The 18,272-nt window shown below is 43.8% G+C and overlaps 2 protein-coding genes across 2 annotated transcripts; one reads left to right on the top strand and one right to left on the bottom strand. All coding sequences in view use genetic code 11, as the record gives it.

Annotated features, from left to right (window-relative positions):
- Positions 1-1,561: 1,561 nt before the first annotated feature.
- Positions 1,562-5,122, bottom strand: EGR_07226 (hypothetical protein; the record flags this gene model as incomplete). Its single annotated transcript, XM_024496475.1, has 3 exons — positions 1,562-1,709; positions 1,770-1,970; positions 4,989-5,122. The coding sequence occupies 3 exons, from the start codon at positions 5,120-5,122 to the stop codon at positions 1,562-1,564; spliced, it is 483 nt and encodes a 160-aa protein (XP_024349060.1).
- A 3,300-nt stretch (positions 5,123-8,422) lies between these two features.
- EGR_07225 (N-acetylglucosaminyl-phosphatidylinositol biosynthetic protein) lies at positions 8,423-17,159 on the top strand (the record flags this gene model as incomplete). The annotated part of the gene is made up of 12 exons (XM_024496474.1): positions 8,423-8,482; positions 8,719-8,835; positions 8,885-9,064; positions 11,433-11,555; positions 12,331-12,622; positions 14,561-14,668; positions 14,890-14,996; positions 15,069-15,151; positions 15,194-15,407; positions 16,207-16,574; positions 16,677-16,779; positions 16,971-17,159. The coding sequence occupies 12 exons, from the start codon at positions 8,423-8,425 to the stop codon at positions 17,157-17,159; spliced, it is 1,944 nt and encodes a 647-aa protein (XP_024349059.1).
- Between the last annotated feature and the right edge of the window lie 1,113 nt (positions 17,160-18,272).

Below are 18,272 nucleotides of genomic sequence, written 5' to 3'. Positions count from 1 at the left end.
ATTCATAACCGAATGTAAGTGGCAAAAATATGGTAATTGGCGAGCCCTGTTTAAAGTCCCAGATCTTCATTCATACATACTACTGGCTTACACAGGTTGACCATTTATCACGCGTTGGCCTTTTGGAGTATGAGTTACGGCCTAACTGCGTCAACTCCAGTTCTTCTTCTGCTGCTTCTGCTGCTCGGTCCGCATGTATGCATGTGTGCATGCCTGCATCGCATCATCTCTTTTTTATCCTCGTGAGATTAGTTTCCACCTTAGTAGCCTGGTAGGAAGGACGTGGCCTCGGTCGTTCGGTCTTCAGTTCTATGGTGGACACTTTCATAACGTTCATATGTTATTCCGCTAAAGTCCACACTTGTCCTTCAGCAGAACACAAGCAATGCGCTGAAACTGAAAGTGATTAAATAAAAAGAAATTCTAGGTTATTTGTGGTTTCGATAATCCTTCCATTATGAGCTTGCCACGGACAATGTCCCATGACGTTCAAGTTTGTCGTCTAGTGAAAGCAATCGGAAGAGAGCCCAGCTACTTTGCATTCACTTGTCTATCTACTAGCATATCTATTCGCCTACCCTCTCATCGTTACCACTAATATGATGTAGCACCTGAGTCGGTACTGAGGAGGTGGTAATGCATACAAGTGTACATGCCGATGTACACAATTACTTGCTGGTTGCAGCCATTAATGTACCCTCAACGACACGATGGTGGCGCATACTGCTGGCTGAATTACTTTCCTATCGTAATGCAACATGATTGTTTTACCTAATTTTCAATCCTATGTAGTGCAGGTATGCTTGAGTAGTTGACTGCATATGCACGTGTCAGTTATTTAAAGAGACTGGTATTGTTTTAAGGGTCATCGTCGGATCTGTCTGTCACACCGATCTCGAACTGATTTGCAACAGGAGCTGCCAAACCTGGCTTTTTGCATGCTGGCGTTTATGGCGTCCTCTTTCTAGCAATTCAGATGTCAAATGGAGTAATTACAAAATGCCAATATGTGTAAGTACGTTGTTCTCAACAGAGTTACGAATTTACGCAATCCTGCCATCTGGAATTAAGCAGTTGCTGGATGATATATCCACGTTGTAAGATCGCAGTGTGAACAGAACCTACGTGAACTACTCTCGAGTTTGTGATGAGAGTGATGTTGGTATTATTTAGAAGTACTCACACATTGCTTGCTTGCTTGCCTCGGCCATGGCAACAGTGTTAGGATAAAGCCCGGATAGATGGTTGCTGTGTTCCCTGGTCAGTCTATATTTCCACTAGTATGAAAATGGTCATGCACTACTTCGATTCCGTCGTACACTCTATCCATCGACCAATAACTCGGATAAACACGCGCCTCTACCAGACCAAGGCTACATTGAGGATACGCCCAGCATGCATCTTAGAGGCCAGTTTTGTAGCTCGAAGGCGCGCATTACCTTCTGCAAGGCAATTGACACCTCAGTAATTGAGCCCAATTGACAGCGCTTACCCTACAATAAGCCAGTAATGGAGAGCAGAGGAGGGTGTGGTGGATAAATTCGATGGTTTATTGAGCCTGTCAGTCCGAAGACTGCGGAGCATCGATTGCAAGGTGGTGACGATGATGCAGTAGTGAGCATGAAGTGCGAGTTAGAAGACTGTTAGGCATAATCGATGAAGCGTGAGTGAGGATGATAACGTGAATCAGGTCTTGTGCGAGAGGGAGACTATGACAAGTGCATGTAGCATGAACGATGGTATGAAGGAAGGCACATAGATTCCTTCACTTGTCATGAATGAATGGAGGGACCTCTTGAAGAGCCATGGTGAGTGATGAGTGATGTGGGCGGTGATGGAGTCGACTAGGGTATGGTGTAGTCCATTGTGGAAGGGAGAGTGAAGACAGGTGTTTGGCTTCTGTATGTAAGAAGTACGAATTGGAGTCCGCCGATCCAGTGGTGTTACTAGGAGACGTGGAACCATCGAATCTGCAATGTGAATAGAGTAAAAGGTGATTCTTAAGACGTGTGCGTTGAAGTGTGCAATAACAGATGATGGAATGGGAGCTCTCCATTTGCAAAGATTAGGAGGTGAAAACCTTCCCAGTATAAAGCCTCTACCTTTCTTGTTCCACGTATTTGTAATAAGAGGTTCAGAAAATAAATTCTACAGGTTCCACTAGTTTAAAATGCGAATGCATCTTAAAATGATAAAGCGTTACATGATCAACTCGCGGAATGTCGAAGAGTTGGATTGATCCTTTGCTGAGAGGTCTGTTTCGGCTTTGTCAATCGGAGAGTGAAGAGGGAGATTGGAGAGAGGCGATAGCAACTCACAAGCAACTTATGAGTGTGCAATTGTGCGTCGCACACATCCATATACCAAAATGGTGTTCTGAAAGGGAGTCTTTTATCCTGTGTCACCTGAGCAGTCAAGAGTTCTTGATCGTCTTAGCAATCGACTGCTTGATTTCCTCTTGACAGGCTGACCGTCTAGCTGACATTCAAATCTTGTCCTGAGGACGCAAGATAAGGAGTTTAATTCGTCGGGTGGCACAACGATATGTGAATGTGTTTTGTCACCTTGATGAATGACAATGGGATAGCTAAGTCAGGGCTGCGAGATAGTTCATGATGAGCGTATTTTATATTATATGGAATCTGTGGTGCTACTGCATTTTCAGTGGTTAAGATCGGGTCACTATGTATTTTTCTGCAACAGGAATGGTTTGTAGCTCCCAATCAGCTCATTTTGACGCAAGAGGGGACCACCGTTAATAGGTTGACCAGTTGGGAAGTCTAGCTATGATTACTTTAAAAGACAGAGCATGTCCCTACTCGCTCTTTCTGTATAGATCATCCCCGCTACCATCCTTTGCCATGAATAACACCCACCGCTATGGCACTCAGTTCCACCCGTCAAGCAACTTGCTCATTCGCTTAGCGAGACCTGAAGATGGTTGCAAGTTACACACACAAACCTTGCTCGTTTTCCGCCTAACGTAGTGACAAATGTTGTGCAACAACAAATTCTTTGGTGAAATGCAGAATACTAGATAAAAGTCCATGCTCACTTGTTCATTCAATGGCGTGAGGACTTTGGTAGCCACGGTTTGGGTCTGGCTTATCCCACATTGGAGTCATCGGAGTTCTGTCAATGCATATCGCCGGCCAAACACGGCGTAAACTAACAATTAAAAACTAATTTACACTGGTGCTTCCTGCAACGTCTTCAGAGCAGACTCGGGTGCTTCATCGTTTTCGTCCTAGTGGCGAGTGGGCAGCTGCATAGGTGGACGGTGATTCAGGTGAGTAGGTAGTGACCCGGACAACTTAGCTCAACTCAATTTGTTGCATAACAAGGTAATCGCAACAGATTAATGCGGAATTTGACGATGGACGCTGAGGCTTCCAATTATTATTGTGTATTAGTTAATTGAAAGCGAATTCGAAGCGGTGCAAGACCAGCTGTGTTCACTCAAATGGCATAGGGGTTTGCAATTACCATTTTGACTGTCAGATGTCATTTCACCAATCCTTCTGAATAGCAATCGCAGCATATTAGCGGACCTGGTCTGATCATTCTTAGTCGAAGTGTCATACAACTCGGGCAGGAAAAATCACACCTCTGTGTAAGTTACATAGATCACACCAACCATACAACCGACTGGAATGCAAAATTTTCACCTTCAAAGTTTTTTATTCGCCCATTTTTGCCCTCAGAATGATTCATATCTGAGACGCAACAAGAAACTCTCACTACATAAATCGCCCAACAAAGCCTCAGTGAATAGAAGTAGCGAAGAAAATATATTCGCAAGGGAATACAACGTGGCGCATACAGACAGAGCAACTTGAATATTGCACACGGAGTTTAAAAGCCTGATAAGTTCTTTAATTTGTAGTTTCTCAATTCTTCACAACAGTAGCATCTCCGGTATTTTCTGCTTAAACGAATAACATTCGACACACAGTTCCTTTTTCGGGGTAAATGAAAATGATCTAACCCGAATCTTGCATTGACACTGTAACTTGACAAGAGTAAACTGACGGAGGTAATGTTTGATGTGATCTGCCGAGGCTGCCAATGTGACAGGGTCAGATAAGCCTGGGAAGGGGTGGGATCAGTCTCTCTTGCCTTAGAGTAAGCAGTGTTTAAATTCCCATCAATTAGGTACGTTTCGCTTGTCAGATTGTCTCATTTTCTCACCTTCTCTCATTGTACCGTTTTCGCACTTTTACGCTACATTGCCATGTGTTTTCGTGTTAACTCAGTCATCTCGACGAAACGCCGCCCAAAAATGCACAGAAACAGTGTACCAGTGAACGAGACTTTGTGCATTCATCTTCGACGCTCTTTGGTTGTCATGAAGTACACCGCCAATTATTGAATGGGATCTAGTGACAGCGCCTTCAACACGCTTCTCTCACAAACGCCGTCTACCTTATCCAGCTATGCTCATCAGGCTATAATGCCTTTGTAAGGTCGGAAAATGAACTGTGGCATGATTTGTTTGCCATCGTCAAAAATAGGTATCAAAACGTATGAAAGTGTTATGCAAGTACGTGCACTGACTAACTATTTTATGAAAAGAACGATAGAACTTCCCTTTCCACGTCTCTGCTTCCTACGTCTCTCATACAAATCTACCTGCCAGCGAGCATTACAAATGAGTGTCAGTTCTTTGCTAATAATCTCTTTCAGTTAAGGCCAAAGAAGACTTGGCCAGAGAACAACGCAACACTCTTGGATTGCTTCCCTTATTTTCGCATTTACTTGCTTCCTTCTTCTACTCATCCTCTCCATCCCTCTTTCCTTCATTCAATCATCCACTTCCTTTTTTCGCGGCCTTAAGTTGTGAAAGTTTTGGCTTTTATGCGGTGCATAAATTTCCACTTGTTGCTGTCATGTAACATTCTAAATTTTCTTTTCGCCTTAGCATTATTACTTACACCCCATCCTCCCTTCCCCCATTCCTTTCATTGAATCTCCCTCTTGCTCTCTACTCCAAGGCGAAGAGGTCCAAATTTTGGCCGTTTGCATCCGCAGTCTCAATGCCATCTCGCCCAGCTCCTTCATCCTCGTCTGCGTTTGGAGCTGGGTCTTTATTTGCATCACGTCCACCACCAGGACGCACCATTGTTCTAATCAAAAAAGTCATCTCTTCTAATTGTACTCCTATGAATCTTCTGTAAGTGGTCAAGAATAGTCTATCCAACGTGTGAGAATGATACTTTACTGTCAGCTCTTCATTTGAATCAGCGCATTGATGGTCCTGCCCTGTAGCATAAGTGGAAAGCTTTGCTTATTTATGCTTACATTCAAGTCAAAGTTGTGGTGGCTAGTCAGTTATCTTCAATCCCATCAAACACGAGCTCGAAACCCTCCTAGGCGCTAAATGCTTGAAACATCAACGATTCATCGAGGCCACCTGGGGGTAACGATGATTGTTTACTCTCCTCTTCCATGTGTTTGCCTTGCTAGAGACAATCAATGGGTAGTGAATACAGTTTTCTGACAATCTGATAGAATAAATGATCATTTGTTTTCTGCAATTGATAAGAGCATAGAGCGAGGGTCCTCGTATTTGATCCGCAATACACAATGCCTCCATCACGAACTTGGCATTATTTAACATGGAAATACAAACCAATTCGATTTGATTCGTCAATTCTATCGAGGAATGCTAGGAGCTATTTGGACCCTTGGTGGAATCACCCAGAATATGTAAGTACGTGGAAGAAATGCATGTCGCCTTCGTCAACTAAGTGAAAACAACTTTACCTTATTTGTCAAGTCCAACTCTGCCATTTGGCATCATGGGCTATTCACTTTAGAATCTTCCAATACCAGGCAGATGGATTTGGAGGTAGGGGAATGGGAAAATGCATGATGGATTATTACAAGAGACAAGTTTGGGTGGAAGAAAGTGGTAATGGGATAGGCTCAGCTAAAGGCAGGTGTTTTCGAGGTTAAATCATATCTTGGTCGGAAATTGAAAAAAAAGAATAAAGGAAAAGATAGAAGGTAGGGCGGTGATATGTAGGTGTGAATCTTCGGACTCAACTGAGATGCGATAGAACTATCTAAAAGGATTAACGGACCCGACCTCACACTGACCAATAATCTTTGAGGAACTGGTCGGTTGTTGGCGTAATTCGGCTTGACATCCGCATACCGCGATGACTGTCACTTTTGGAGTTGCTCACTTGCTCACCTCACGTCCGTCCTCAACAAATTGTCTCTGCTTCTTCTATCCACTGCTCACATTTGCACTTTAGAACTTTAAAGGACACTAGGATTGCATGAAAAATATGGATCCTGCAACAATAGCTCTTTTGAAGGGCAAATGAAGAAAGAGGCCTCTCATTACGCACTAGCAGAAGAATTGGCTTCCCAGGTTTCTACCGCAGTGCTTGCCAAGTTAGGTGGAGAGAAGGAACATGTTGATGACGACAACACGGACGATGATTATATTATATAGCAAGCCCTTCGGAATGCGGATATTACATCTACAGCATCGTCAATGCATACTTGCTCTTCCTCTGTTGCTGACAATTTCTTGAGTCTAGGAGTGTCTGTTGTGAAATCTATGCCCTTTCTTTCCATCTTTTGCGAGGAAACAGATGGAATGTGTAATGTGAGAGAAACAAGAGTAAACTGGTAAATTATTTTGCCATCTGACTCAGTGCTTAACGAATTAAATCCAAGTTTGTCATCAGCCTGTAGTTATGTTATGTCGTCTCACACTAACCTCCGTGAGTTTGGGAGCCCATTGGTTGTCTTCCTGTAATTTAGCATCACATGGACACCAGAACTTGTTCAGTCAATTTGCTTTGCATATGTGAACAAAAAGAATTACATCCCTGAAGAGACGAAAAATTTTGCTCAACTTTGCTATTTAGTACGCTTACTACTAAGATCTGCTTGTTTGACAGCAAAATTCATTACGGTATTCCAGCAATTGTATCGTTCAAATAGTCATACTAATCGAGGTTATGTTCAAGTCGACTCAATCCAAGAAGATATTTTTTATCAAATTATTTTCAAAATTTAAAAGTCTTTTGTAAACTATGATTTCGCATAGCGCCAGCTGCAATAGGCGACTTAGAAGAGTAAAAGCGTATAGATTTGGCCTTTGGATACATAAAGCACTACATAACCGTCAAGGAATACATGTTCAAATATGGCCTGGGGACAAGGATGAAGTTCTGCTTCACCTTTCACCTTGAATGCCTATTAATTTTTACTGCAAATATATTGGGCTCCTGGGTCTTCTGACACTCATCTGCCGACTCTAGGCTAAGGCGTGAAGACGTGCACAGACACGCGTCATCAAAAATTTGTTCCCGCTTATTCACTATTACTATCAGCGATTTAACTCAGAAGGACCCAATTGTAGCGTCCTGGGCCTCCCTGAAGACGAAAGAAGACAAAATACTCGGGCAGAATATACATTCGGCGCAGAGAAGGTATCTGGGCTATTGGCATGGCCCAGAAGGCCAGCCCACCCAGTGAGGTACAAGGGGGCTAATTCAAAGTACAAAAGTGGCGCCTCACCAATGCCAAAGGGATAAACCGCTATCGTATTACACAATGCTACACCTGGAGCCGCGACAGTAAACCATTCATTCAAAAAGGTACCTGGTGACCTTAAAAATTAAGATTGGGACAGTTCATAAAGATAAATATTTAAAAAAGTAACTGCGTGACAGTTAAGATGATTATAGTAACACTCGAGGAGACTGAAGTCTTGCACATGTACTGAATTAGCAGAGCAGGAAATAGTTATTTATTCCTTTAAAAGCAAACATGTAAACCATAGTAGTTTTTAAAAAGTGTTTTGTCATTCTTGTTTCCATTTTATTTATGTTTATGGACGTACAAACGCCCAAAGATGTGTAGATGCATACATACATATTGCCTTATTAAATGTGGAAAATGAAATAAAGTAAATTAAGGACATTTTGTCTCCAAAGTCAAAGCTTATTCACGTTTGTTTGTTATGCTGGACAATTCCTCACGTAAGTATCTTGAAATGTAGTTGCATCGGGTTCGTCTTGTTGCTTAAATGGAAAAATCCCAGTGTATAATGGGTTCTACTTGATAGCAATGATGTTTTGGACCTCAATTCGACGGGAATGTACTTCTAATGGGGCTTTATCGGATGAGCATGGAGGCATTACCGGACAACACTAAGTGGTAATTCTGCCTTCGATATTACTTCACACATTGCTCAGGTAAGAATGCCTTATCATTTGTGAGCTGTAATTATACCTTTTATTCAGTAGTGGATTCAATAAACGTGCTGTTTTGGGCGGCAACGTGCCTTTACCCGTTATTCCCAGGTCTTTTTATAATTTATGCATGGCTGGAGAGGTTTCGGCGGATTTCATACCACATCTTTGGTCTTCCTTTATCCGCTTTGCTTTCCCTTACGATGCTGGACAACATGGAGTTCCTCGAAAAGCATAAGGCCTTTCAAACTGAGGAATTACCGGTAATTGCCGACTTCTTTAACTATCTCATTTATGCAACTGTTCTCGTACCTCCTTGTCCCCCCCCCCCCCCCAGTTTTGCCTTTTTGCCGAATCATTGATGATCTCGAGGAATCAAGCACCAACTTTTTCCTCTATAGCAGCTCCACTCATTCAACCGCTTTTCTGAGAGAACTCATCCTCAAAACCACCTGAATTACAAAATCTACAGTCAGCTAGGATTCCGAAACATCTTCAGTTGTCCACCTCGAACACCATCAGCCACTTCTTCATCTGTCTGCGCCTATCGGCAATCCTTTATAACCGTAGCAGTCGGCGCAAATCCACATCGCCTAATTTCTGGCTCATTTGGTCCGTGGGTGGGAGCCAATGCCTTAAGTTAACATACACTTTTCGTACTTCAGCGGTGTCAAGCCATCAGCTTTCGTGTCGGATCTATGGAAGTCGTAGGCTCGCACCGTGCTCCTCAAACATATGCCACATATCATTTCAGGGAAGGTGTGTCATCTGATTTGCCCTTGTCGTCTCAAACAAGCAAGCAAGCTATGCTGCCCCGCGAGTTGTTGAGAGCAGATAAGTCGGCTGTAGGAATCCTAGAATAGGCCAACTGCTTGCTGAATAGCTCCGCAGCGGGCGCTATCATTATGATGCACCGAACTGGTGGTGGGCATAATCGGCTGTCAGCGTAGCCTTTGCGAAGCAGACACTGACCAGTGTGCTAGGCCCATGGCCGTGTACCACCGAGAGGGTCTACTCGATCAGATGGAGCGTAATTCACCTCGTGCCCGACCAGTGCTACGATGCCCTTGCTGATCATCGAGAGGTCTGGCGTCTAAAGCTTCTCAGCTTCTTTACCATCTCTTCATTCCGCCTTATTTGCTGATCCCACTACAATTTGATGTCAATTCTTACAGTTTTGGTACAGTTATGAAATATACTTGCGAGTATTATTTCCTTCTTCAATGTTTTGTTAATTATTCATCGTTTACTTGGTTTATCTGCTTGACGTAATGCAAAGAGGGATTTTTGTTTGCAAGATCATCATTTAATTCAAAGTGGCTTTGATGAGCCCGCCGATTGGCGGAGTTAGTTGCAAAGCCTCAACTGGGAATGAACTGTGCTCCGAAGTGCTTGCCCTCAGAAAGGAGCAATCGCCAGGCAGTAGACTCGAATTTTCGATTCATCCTCACTATGTTCAAAGTAGAAATCCTTTGCTATCGTTTTGAGTTTGGCGCAAACAGGTCTTCCTCAAAGGGTGTGAACATTGTCCTCCTAAAAACGCGTAGTTTTGTTGTAGACGCGAAATGCTTGGTGCGGAAGTAATTCGTAGAACGAGGGGAAACCTGACGATTGGGTAAGCGTTTCCCACTTTTTTATTGTCTCCTACTCTGAGTCTTTTATCGCATTACCGCCGGAAAGTTTGTGCGGTTTTTGATGTGCCACTGTTACAATGATTGGGTGTAGCGTGAGTTTTATAGCCCCACGTTAAGGTGTTACTTGTGTTGTCTTTTGTGATGCATTGTTTGGTTAGCGAACGAGTATCTGATAGGCTGTACCCATGAAAACTTCACTTATTGCTATTGCTCACTGCACACTTCCAAGGCATGGCATGTCGCGATGAGAATGTACTACCTGTGGAGACTGAAGTAACCAAGTAGTTGGACTTGGGGTTGAGTCAGCCACCAAACTACACCTTTTGTTGGTGCGTGTGTAGACTGCAGACGGGGATATCCGCAATAAATTGTTCACTGGGTGAGGGAGGCCGAACAATCGGAGCTGAGACCCACCTACTTTAAGGAGATGGGGATGCCAAACTTCTAGTTGTGAAGCAGTCAGGAGAGTAGAAAGAATTAATGTGGAGGTCTTAACGTCACGCAACGGCATGACATAGGGTGCTATACCACATACTTGAAAATGGATCCGTGAAAAGATGCGCAGTTGAGGATCGGCAGGCTCAATGTGGAGATACTTACTACCGATATTTTCATTTATGGTAGATGCCAACTTTTTTGGGTAAAAGTATGAGATAAGTAGCGGACTACATGCGAAAATGAGGAAGGGGTTGGGGAATGAAAGGGGGATGGCAACGGTGATAGCTCCTGCTAGGCTTTTGGTTGCCATGGCAGGGTGTTTTACAAACTTGGAATTTGTGCTTACTCATTTCGAAAATGTTTCAAATTGTATCAGTGACTAGTTCGATGAGTGAAATTCATGCAATGTTTTTTAGCTATTTAAATTTTGTCGCCCATTCGGATGCTTTTGCCTGATTTCTCACTTTAGTCTCGTATGTGACTATTTTTACCCCAATATCGGTGGGGTGGAGAATCACATTTATCAACTATCTCAATATCTACTTTCACGAGGTCATCGGGTGATAATAATCACCCATGCTTATGGTGACGCCTGGCAACGCCAAGGGGTTCGTTACATGCCCAGGGGTCTCAAGGTATCTCTGTCTTAATCCCGTACTTTTGTTATTGAATCCCTTTCGTCGACTTGGCTTATTGCAAGGGAGAAGTAGTGCATGTAATCCTCGTACTCGTCCAGGCTGTCACCTGACCGTTATTCGTTTGTATAAGCATTAATGCTAGGAGGCTATCGGTTAAGTGTAATGCATTTGTCTTAGTGATTCAGCGCCACGAATGCACTGTGGTAAGATCCATCTCGTACTTTACAGTACGAGTGGTGTTGTTTGTGCCGCATGACTGGCTCGCCTCCGTTGCCACTAAAGTGTGAAGCACTGTGGTTTTGTACCTGTTTTAGCCAAAATGACTCATCTGATCCGCACACACACACACGCATGGGATCATCATGAAGTTACCAACTAAGCTCAGATTTCTCTAGACCACATTTCCAACTGTATCATATCGTCCTTCACCCTTGTGTAAAACAGTACATGAGTGTTGCTGTGATTCTTCTTAATTGTCCTATTTTCCATCCTTTTTTTGGTAGGTTTACTACATTCCATATCGTTCGTTCTACGGCCAAACCGTTTTCGTCACTGTGTTTGGTGGCCTAACAGTTGTCCGCGATATTTTGGTCCGCGAAAGTGTGGATGTGGTTCATGGTCACTCGGTACGTGTTTGCATCACTTTGATGTTGCTTTCTCATTGTACATCGTTCGGGTAGAACTCGGCATAGCCTTTTGGAAGTTTTGAAGGGTAGATGAAGTCATGGATGCGGTCGATAACTGCATTACCTTGCACAACTCTCGCCGATTCGAGCCTCAGCATTGATTTACGGTTGAAAAACGAGGAGTAAATGGTCGACCTGGCATCATAGAACTCTTTCAAATAAAGTGCTTGCGGTGCTCTTCCCACATTTCGATGACTTTAATCTGTTCCTCAGCAGGCGCACTTCGAATGCCCATCACTCATTCCTTATCCTCTTTACTCTCTCCGATGCTGTTCCTCCAAGTGATGGATGTCACCTGCTTTGGCACAAGCATCAGGCAATCGCATAAACGCATGCAAAGCGGGTGAGACGAGTGAGGGCTAGAGTTGAGCTGATGGGCAAGCTTACTGTCTCGGTGTAATAGGATGGCGAATTGTGGCGGTGGTTATTCAAACGCAGAAAAGATGTACATGAGGAGAAGGGTTACAAAGCTCTTTTAAATCTCGTCTAAACTCATCCAATCATAATCATCACATTTTTAATTCTTAATCAAAAAGATTGAAAACGATTTTTAAAAGTTTAATTTTAATCCAATTGAAAGGTGAAAAGAAATTGATTCCATACCGGGATGCACTATATGTGATAAAATGTGTTCACATCTGGTTCTTTTTGTTCGTAGTAGCAGTTTTCTGTGAACGGCTAGACAACATGAGCACTTCTTTGTTTCTTCTGTCAGGCCTTCTCCCCATTGGCATTGGAGTCTCTGATGCATGCCAAGGCCCTCGGTCTGCGTGCTCTCTTTACGGACCACTCACTATTCGGGTTTGCTGACCTCTCCTCCATCCTCGCCAACCGTGCGCTTTTTATGTCTCTAAACGTGGTGGATAACTTCATATGCGTCTCTCATGTGGCCAAGGAGAACACTGTGCTGCGTGGTGGCATAGAACCAGAACGTGTCTACGTCATTCCCAACGCCATCGACCCCCGTGCTTTCACTCCTGATCCTGCCCGCCGTGATCCAGATAATAGTGAGCAGAGTAACCAGTTAAATTGCTCCAGCTGGTGCATCTGGCGTACCGGTTAATTGGTCTAAACTCCATGCCGATTGGCTCATTTGAAAAGGGTTGGAACAAGATTGGAGCAATGGAGTCTGGCTATTCGGTCACACCGTTGAGTGGTGGGTCAAGCTCTGCACTGAATGGTTGTTAGGAAGAGGTTAAACTGGATTTTGGAGTGGAATTTTTTATTTAACTTCGACGAATGGGAAGAGTTCACGAAACCACCTTACTTATGCCAAACTTGGTTAGTGACTAAAAGCAATCTAATTGTTGAAAAGGCGTATCAGTGTGGCATTACTTATTTTAAAGCCGGCTCTGATTTGACTGCAAAAGTTGGTGCCTCTTCTATTAGTAATGGTAAATTGCCCATACGGTTGATTACAAAGAGTACCGTCCACCGCTCACTAATATCACATGAAAAAAGTTAATGCTGTTTTCGAAAAGGCTCCCTGGAATGCGCGTTGGAAATCACCAGGGACTTGTCAACTGCGTACAGCTTTCTTTTTACGCATACTCATTATAGAGCGCAAATGCACGTCAATCAGTCATGCTGATTTCCCGTCTTTTTCACCTTCACGTTTATTGAATACCGGTTGAATGTGAGAAATGTAATACAAGCTTATTTGTTTTATGACCCGAGAAGGTATGGTATGCGGAAGCAGAATACACCATCTAGAACTCAAATTTTGCAACTAACAGTCTTGTTGTGGTGGTGGGACCCGAAAATGGGTGCACCACATGAAGGAACGCCCATTTCTGAATTGCGAGGGTGTCAGTGACCGCTACGGAGAAGTGGTTAAGCGAATGGGTGCCACATGGCATCTCGACGTAGGTTATAAAAACGCGCGTACATTGTTTGATGAGTTGTGACGAGAGATGGCTTTTGTGATGGAATCGTCGTTGAGAGAATGTACGCGTCGTTGGGCATCCCCAAAGGATCTATTCCGTGCGCACTTCTGAGACAATCTGGGCATAACCTCCAAAAGGTGTGTTTGTTTTGGACTGCAGACGAAGTGCTCACTTGCGGAGGACCAAACACTTTGAGCTGACCTCTATCCTCCCATTACTATGCGATGCGATACGACCCGTATGTGTAAAAAAGAAATTTTGTCCGAAAGTCTCAGGACCAGTAAAAAAGTGGGTAGAAGAAGGTTCTATTCTCGCTCTCACAAGACGATGCAACGCAATGCAAAGCCTATTTCTGACGTGACCTCATACCGCCTCGTCTTCAGACTCACCAAATGAATTTTCCTTTGGGCACTTCTGGAAGTGCCAATCCTTACCCTTTCTTGATAAAGGCATTGGGTATTCTCATGATGACATGCGAAATTGAATAGACAGTTGGAGACCAAAGATGAGGCGTCATAGAAAGCTTGTATCACCTTGGCGTTTCAATTTTGCATAACCTTTGGCAGCAAATATTTAGAAATCTCCTGCAGACCTTTGACTGTAAAATCTTGCCTAGATTGGCAATGTTGCAATTCATCCTCCGCCTTTGTTACAGACCGGTGTTAATGTGCGTGAGTTTGGGCCTTGTTTTACATCCCAACCGAAGTAATCAACTAATAGGACCCGGGGAACCCGATCTTCTCAATACTGATATTGTGAATGTGCGTACGTACGTGCCTGCTGTCCGGATTACTGCAGTTCCAGGATATTCATCATCTGCATGATTTTATGTCACTTTGAGTGACCTTAACCTTGCCGTGGTTATTAGTCCATGCGGACTTTGTCTTTGAGATGAGCTTAATGCGAGTCTAAATTGCGGGATATTTTAGAATGTCGAGGTCAATCATGCTCCACAGATAGTGTTAGAATATTAAACTAGGGATGTTTGTCTGAGTTCACAGATATCTTCAGCTTCTTCCATTCAGTAAACCACTTTTGACTTCTTTCCTTTGTCTTTAGTCACCGTGGTCGTCGTCAGCCGATTGGTTTACAGAAAAGGTGCAGACTTATTGGCTGCTATAATTCCACCATTGTGCTCCACCTTTCCTAAGCTTCGATTTATTATTGGTGAGTTCTGACAATAGTCAAGTGCCCTTTCGATGAGTCAGCATTTGATATTATTGACAAGTCTATTTGCTTCATAATTCAAAGTCCTTGATGCGTTCTTTGCCATGGCACATTCGTTTGTTTTGTGGTTCAATGTAACCAGGGATTCTGTGTTAAGGATAAGGTACGTTAAATGAATTGGTGGAAGCGCTATGATCGTCTTTGCATGGTGTTTCGTCTAGGTGGTGATGGTCCCAAACGATTAGCACTGGAAGAGATGAGAGAGCGACACAACTTACACTTCCGTGTGGAGATGTTGGGCGCCTTGCCAAACCACAAAATTCGTGATGTGAGTGGCCTACCTCATGAGCCCATCTTCGCTTTTATCAGGTTGCTAATCCACTAACATTCGATTTCACAGGTCCTTGTTTGCGGCGACATCTTCCTCAATGTCTCTCTCACAGAGTCCTTTTGCATTGCCATTGTAGAGGCTGCGAGCTGCGGGTAAGTGGCATGTTTAGTGATTATCTTCTCACCTTTCTGTAGGCTCCTCGTAGTGAGCACGAAAGTAGGCGGTGTGCCTGAGGTGCTGCCTCCACACATGATCAGATTGTCTGCAGTCAGCGCTTCGGGATTAGCTTCCACGCTGGCCGACGCGATTGAGGAGGTTCGTCAGCAGCGTCTCCAATGGTCGCAGGAGGCCTCTCTGACTCGGTCTGTATCTATTGAGTCTCAGGCAAGTGTTGCGGGTTCTAGATGGGTCAGCAGCAAAATGAAGGTCACAAGCGGTACATTTGTTATATAATCATGACCCCATCGCCCGCATTTGTTGGAATCTTCTCCCAGTTATCGTTGTGATTTGCACAACTCCTAAGGTGGGAAGTGGAAAAGGTGCCCTACTTAATCGTTACCTTGGGTCTTTGTGTTGAATTCTCCCAAAACGTGTTGAATATGCAAGCAAGCAGACTTGTCCTAGGGTGCCCTCGATTCTACCGCACCTTTTGTTTCCCAACTCTCTTGTCACTTTCGTATGCCATCGTGCGATCAGGCAATGCCTGTGTCAAGGAGAGGTGAGAATATTTGCCTTGAGCAATCTGCTTGGGGACATTCGTTGAATGAGGATAAAGACGAGATGGTGTGAGGTATTCTTAAGACCCTCATAGTACTAATTTTCCCCTTCTATATAGTCAGAGCAAACTCATTCGTCCAAATGGGATGTCTTTCCTTCACCGTAACGAGTCGTTGCACTTTGGTGTGATTCCTTATTCAAGATCTGGAGGGTGCTGGGCAAATTTCGCCAAGAAGCCACCAATGTAGGCTCCGAGTGACCGTTGAAGACGTGATCAGGCTTTATAATGAGTGTACAGAAGGGTCTGCGGGACAATTAATAATGTCGATGTGAGTAGAGGCTCTATGTCTTCCTCATAGAGGCTGAATCGTGGCCCGTGTAATGCCATCGTGAAGTACCTTTCATAAATGCTCAAATGGTGTGTGCGTGGAAAGTGTTGGCTAGAAAAACGAGTGATGGTACAAAGATTGCATCGTAATTGGCTGAATAGATGTCATTTGTCAAGCAGAGTGATGCCGCGAATCAACGCCAATCACTCCGTCGATCGAGAAGTGTTTCCTTAGAAAGAATGAACGAGAGGAAAGAGGTTGAGAGTGGCACATCAATGGGTCTGGGTGGCCCTCGGATCCGGCTTAGCCAGTCATCCTCCTGGCCCTCCGCCTCCGCCGTTGAAATGGCATGGCAACGCCATCGTCAGATCCGCCTATGCTACACCTGGGGTGATGTCACTCGACGCACTGAAATCGCCTATCAAGCAGCCATGTCGCGGCCGCGTATCACTCCCAAAGACGCTAGCATTGCGTACGTCGCTCTATTTTCTGCTCCAAGTGAGGTACTTGATCCCATCCAAAATGTCATGTAGGTTACTCACTTTTTCGACCATTCGACCTTGATGAACATTTCGTTTCTCATTGTGGACTATTTACTTAAGGCATATTTAACTCGGCCTTGTGTTTTTAGGGCTTATCAAAGACTGGGTCCAGTATGTGGAATTATAGTGGCAATCGGATGGATGATTGAGTGGATTTTTATCATTCTCTTGGAATGGTTCAAACCATCCAATGTAAGTCATTGAGCGCAATTGTGGAGGCACCTCTTTTGGAACTGCAGTTGTCACTATTGACAGATGATTTCTAAGCCTTCTTCAAAATCTCAGACTTTGCGATTTCCACTAGAGAAGGCAGTTTGAATGGTCACAAAACAATTTACTTGCCTTTCATTCACATATTTCTTTGTTTCTTCCCTAATTTTGAGACAATTGATCGAGTACCCTACTTTGCCACAACATCATGGCAATTCGACATGTGGAACCAATCGGTGATCTCGCCTTACGAGGAGATGAAGACGACGTCCATATTGGGCAGTACTCCCAAGAGGTGTGCCTTCAAACAAAAAGGTGCCACCTCCACTGCATGTGGCGATGTCACTCGGACCTCCTATTAATGGGATTGTTTCTTCTAAAAGACTGTTTGACACTTCCCTTGTGATATCAGTAGTATTGCGTCACTTATTGCATGTGTACGTGTGCGTTTTGTTTACATAGTACTTTCCTTTTGAGCACATGCCTTTTTAAGGGCGGAAATTCCTTTTTAATTCACTACGCTTTAGAAATGTTGGAGTCCAAGTTCGGGTTTGACCAGCCGTTGCCGACTACGCGGTCTGAAGTACTAAAGATTGTGAACATCAAGCGATTCGGTGATTCTCGCACCTGGCTGCCATAACACGGTGTTTGCGCCCTTGCGTGAGTTTGGATCCTGTGCCTCTTCTAATCGGATCAAGTCAATGATCACGGCCTCAATGCTGATGTCTTTACCACCAATCGCCACGATAGTACGACGTATACGATTAATTTGGGGGGTCTTTAGAAATGTTTGCCACTTAGTGGTTTTCGGTTTCACATGTATGCATTCATTCATTACTTGTACTTATATATGCATTTATAGAGGTCAAAATTTATTTCTCAAAGGAAACAAATTGGCCGCAGTTTGTGCTTATTTGTAATGGTAAACCATATTTTAAGCCCATTAACTTAACGCAATATTTTCGAGATTTTTGCCTGTTGTGTTGTTTTGCCTCGTCGTTATGTTGGATCCTGTGTTACGTTGATAACGCCAATATTTTGGGTGGAGAGGCTCTATTTGTTAGAGAAAAGAAACCCCTAGTAAATACTGGACTCCACTTGGTACCAATGTCCATTGCACATTATTTAGATGGCCTGGCCTTGGGCCATGTCAGTAGTCACGATCCCTTCTACATATTGAGTTTACATATTCGGCCGAAGTATTGTTTTCTTTCGTCTTCATTGGTACAGTGGAAATCGAATCCGACTTTAAAGGATATTAATTCCGAAATCAACTGCTAAGCGGTAAACCTTAGGTACGCAGAGGAAGTGCATATGCGACAGATGGGAGAATTGGCGACTACTCATTAAAAGGGCTGAAAATGATGTCTATCTTTGGCAACCACCCCAATCCCGTGATGTGCAGGAAAGTCACTAACAATAGATGCGTCGCTAACCATGAACAATTTGAAAAAGTTTTGTTACGGAGTTGCCTA

The sequence above is a fragment of the Echinococcus granulosus genome (genome assembly GCF_000524195.1).
Source record: "Echinococcus granulosus chromosome Unknown EG_S00073, whole genome shotgun sequence".
In the NCBI taxonomy this organism is placed as follows: Eukaryota; Metazoa; Platyhelminthes; class Cestoda; order Cyclophyllidea; family Taeniidae; genus Echinococcus; species Echinococcus granulosus.
This window is presented reverse-complemented; position numbering and strand designations above follow the sequence as displayed.